Below are 4,586 nucleotides of genomic sequence, written 5' to 3'. Positions count from 1 at the left end.
CTAATCTAATCTAGTGTTTTTGTATAGTATTTGCACATCAAATATTTATAATAAAGTACTTTTCAGATAGCAGGGAAGAAACCATCTACATTGCATTTGTATCCGTAGGAGACCAATTTGTATGAGCCAAGAACTGTTTTTCTTTTGATTAGGGAATGCATGTGTATCCAAAACTAAAAGTGGTGAGATGATATTTTCAGCAATTATTCTGGTTGAAATTTCTCAGCTGGTCACAATGTAAATGAGCGTGGAAAGCCTAAGTTTAAATTCCAATAATGAGTTCATTGAGTCCAACAGAATAATTGTTGAAATACTCTAATTGGCCTTATCAACTCTTCGTCAGAACATTCCTCTCTGTTACTATCTAGGACCTCTGCTGGAAAACAAAGTATTGGGATCATATCCAAAGACTGGGTTGGATTTGGTTTTTTTTTAAATCTCTAGTTCCTATCCCTTTTATCTTTTCCTGTTCAGGCTCCTTATTGAACAATGTCCCTGGGATTGAGAAGCAAGAGGGAAGTCTCAATTGTCTTCTCACCAACATTTTTAATAAATTCCTCTGAATTAATATTTCTGAAAGTTCAGAAATGCCATATGTTGTATCCCAGTGGAATCCCAACACTAGATAAAAAGCTTGATCACCAACAAATCCATATATGTTAAGGTATTTCTGTATTATTGAATTTTGATGTTTCTTCTGGACCTTTCAATGTGAACATCATCACTTTTTTTTGTAACTTGAGAGAAATTAAATTATGAAGTTGCAGCAAACTAGAGGTGCTGAAATCTGGTTGATCAGATATCCACTTAAAAATGTTGGCTATTCTGAAATTTGCAGCATTAGATCTATCTTTTCTAAATTTGAGAAGTGGGTAACTGGAGCAAAATTGTGTTGTCCACTGTAGCTGTCTATAATGATGGCCTTTATGGAGTATTCTAGGCCATGTGAACTTAGCACCATAAAGTCCAGGATTCTAATCCAGTGATGAAGAACAGTTATAAGTTCAAGGTTTTTGATTTGGATGTAGTGATCGTCTCCCAACATTGAGTATTCTCCATTGCATTGATGTAGAAAGACTGGTAAGTTATAGAAACTGCATGCTAGCAATGTAGTGAGCAGCTATTCAGTCTATTCTTACCATTATTTTCCAATGAAATACCAGTCAATTTTTATTTTTGTGATAAAATGGCCAGGCTGAAAACTATAATCAGCAATTTCTTTAACCAGAATTGTGTAAGTGCATATCAAAGGACTGAACAAATAATTCAATTGACTTTATTCTAAATCACCACATTATTGAAGGGCAAGCCTCCGCACTTAACTGAGATTGTATGTAACCTGACTACCACTGCATCACATGAGCCCATGTTAAAGTCCACACCTCTAGAGCAGATTGATTAGAAAAAACTTACAATCTGACTAAACAGTTAGTGTTCTCCCAGTTAGGTATAGAGTCGGAAAGCATGGAAACAAACTCTTTGGTCCAACCAGTCTAGACCAACTATAATCCCCAACTAAACCAGTCCCACCTTTGTGCTTGGCTGATATCCCTCCAAATATTTCTTATTCATGTACTTATCATTTGGTATCTCTTTCATGTGAACATCTCATCCATAAGTCCAAGTCTGACCTTGCAAGAGCATTAAAGCTCAAATCAGCACAAGGCTAAATTGAAACCAATATTTCTTAGCAGTAAAGATATGTACTCATGAGGAACAGGTGCAGCCCTCAATTGCAATATCTAGAATATGCTGCAAATAATATTCACTTCTAAATGAGCTTCTAATGAACTATTATTATAATTTCTAGACTCATGCCTTAAGATCAAAGAATAAAATTTTAACAATTTTGAAGTTTTATAGTATATGCTTAAACCTCTTTATCTCTAACTATCTCCTTACTGAAACTGACCTTTTTGATAAAAAGTGTTTTGAACATTGACCCTAACATCTTTGTCAGGCGTGATATCATACTTTGCTTGAGAATGTTCCTATAAAATCCCTTGATCCATGTTAATATAGTAAAGGTGCTATATAAATGGAAGATGTTACTTTGTGTACTCAGCTCTAATATGGGATTTCTGATTTCATTCCACGAGTTTGAGTATCAGTTACTGTCAGCAAACATGCAGTCATTCCAAGATTCAACACACTGGAATAGTATTTACAGAAAACATGTGGTTCCCTTTGTAAGATGCTCTGCCCCATTTGGGTGGAGGGAGAAAACTGTTGATTGGTTTTGTATGAATCAGCAGACATTCTTTAATCTCGGTCCTAAAATATTGTTAGGGCACTTATGCCTAATTTCTAGCTTTGCCGATGCACTGGGGTACACTGTCAACAGTTCAGTTTAAATTTGTGTAATATGTGTTTGAATCCAGTTTAAACTGCTAAGAAAACATGGTCCCTTTGGTTTAAACAAAACGTTGCAAACCTTTACAGATCAAGCGACATATTAGGTTTAAGAGTTTTTGCCCAATTAAGATACCTCTTTTGAGTTTTAGCACATTAATCCCCTTCATTTTGATATGTATTTATTTTGTTTCAGTTGCATTGACATCTCCATTAAGCTAAAATACGTCATACATACTGATCTTTATTATTGCCAAATTATCCATTTTGCTAAATGATCATTTTTATTCTTTGACTGACACTTCAATTGTGTAAAGATGAAGGCAGCAAATGGGCACTGTAATTTCCACATTTTTTTCAAGCAACATTTAAAGCTGGGTGCTAATTATTAGAGCACCCCACAGAATTCTACTTCAGTTTTATTTATAAATTCTTGTCACCTTTCAATTCTTGTAATTCAGGTCATGAGTGTTGAATATCATGATCAAACTAGACCTTTGTCTTATGCTATAAAACCAAAAATGCAGGTCAGTCTTTGAAAAAGCCCTGTCCTGATGCAGGTGCATATTTGGGTAATGTACTTGTATTTGTGCTGCCAGTATAAACTTGATGTAGCCAGCCCAATGCGTTTGGCCAACCCTCTAATTCTGCATTAAGACTGGGTGGAGATAATTTTGAAACTGAATTAATTGACATCAGGAAATGAATTCTAATATGGCAGTTGTTCTAAACTGGCATCCTTGTCAGAAATGATTACATTTTTCTTCAATACTCATGGTTGCTGGCTTTCAGGTGGTCAAGCCCTTATTACCTGTTCAGCTTTACCTCGAGCTGAATGATGCTGACAAATGGATATTACTGAAATTAGGTGCTCAATAACTAACTGTATGCTGCAGCAAAGAAAATCCCAGCTGTACAGAAATTCTCACATACAAGACACCTGATGCGGAAACATGTAATTAGTGCTGTGGTGCTTCTAGTGTCATGGTGTCCACAAGTTGGAAACATTAGAATTGGCCGTGTTCATACAACTTCAATATATTCCTTTACTTATTTATACTCAAATGCAATGTCAAGAAATCTAAAAAGTTGTTTCTTCCTAAAAATAAAAGACAATAATGAAGATATTTTGCTTTAATGAATATATTGATGACAATGAATTAGCCATTTTAAAAACACAAATGCATACAGAATGGATATGTACAGAACATTTAGAACATTATAACACATTTGAACATGTTGAACAGCAGATTTAAGGAAATAAATGGTGTCATCTTTGTGGACATAATGGCACATTAAAACAAGTCTTGGACCACCTTATTTCCTGACAGTATGTAACACTAAGACAGACTTTTACTGAAACAACTAATGTTTAAACAAACCATTTTCCCTGACTCCATTGTTTGCTGATGGGGTGGAGTACAAGATGGGGGATAGATGAGAGGTGTTTTATTTCTCACAGGTGTTTATGTACTATCTTATGTCAGTGTCTGCTCCCCAATTGGTAAGGCACTACACTAACAAGGGCCTATGTCGTAATTTGCAGCTCAAATACATGGAACATTTCCAGATCTAAGGTAATGCTAGGTACGCAGAATAAAATGCTGATGGTTTATATAATTGTGATGACACATCAAGAAATCTCAGTTCAAATACAAGATGAGTGCGTTAGAATTAAATGATTAGATTTCAGTCATCTGATTATGGATGTTGGTGGGATTGGAAGATAAGGAATTTAAAAAAGATTTTGAGATCTCTCCCAAGCCTACTGCCACTGCATTTTCAGCTTGTGTCAAGTATATTTTCTCAGCACATTAAATAGATGAGAGGGCAACACCATGTTCCCAGTACGTGGCATTATTTTTCTCAATTCACCAAAGTACATTACCAGGTGTCTTTAACACATTGGTGGTTCTGGTGATAAGAGAAATGATCGAGAAGGCTTAGGAATTCACAGTACACGTTTGAATAGAATTATCATTACTGTAAACCCTTTTAAAAGAGTTACTTTGGCAATTTAATATTCAAAAGGTCTTGTATATTCTAAAAGAAATTTGGAATTGTAGTAAGGACTAGAACAGACTGTATTGTTGTTGGTGCAGGGACATCCACCATTTTGTGAATGTGGATATTTTGTTTGTAGTAGCTTTAGTTCTGGCATTCTTCATTTGCTCCTGTAGAAGGACCATGTCCTAAATAAGACACATGTACGAAGTATAGTATATGTAAGGTAA

At 35.2% G+C, this 4,586-nt stretch overlaps 1 protein-coding gene across 1 annotated transcript in view; it reads right to left on the bottom strand.

Moving 5' to 3' along the window:
- Positions 1-3,556: 3,556 nt before the first annotated feature.
- The window catches only part of LOC132834980 (elongation of very long chain fatty acids protein 6-like), a 107,287-nt gene continuing 106,257 nt past the window's right edge, over positions 3,557-4,586 (bottom strand). Inside the window, exon 5 of the mRNA XM_060854157.1 lies at positions 3,557-4,544. Coding sequence (XP_060710140.1) covers positions 4,517-4,544 — 28 coding nt within the window. The 3' untranslated portion in view covers positions 3,557-4,516. The remainder of the gene's footprint in view (positions 4,545-4,586) is intronic.

This window comes from Hemiscyllium ocellatum, chromosome 43 (assembly GCF_020745735.1).
Source record: "Hemiscyllium ocellatum isolate sHemOce1 chromosome 43, sHemOce1.pat.X.cur, whole genome shotgun sequence".
Lineage (NCBI taxonomy): Eukaryota > Metazoa > Chordata > Chondrichthyes > Orectolobiformes > Hemiscylliidae > Hemiscyllium > Hemiscyllium ocellatum.
This window is presented reverse-complemented; position numbering and strand designations above follow the sequence as displayed.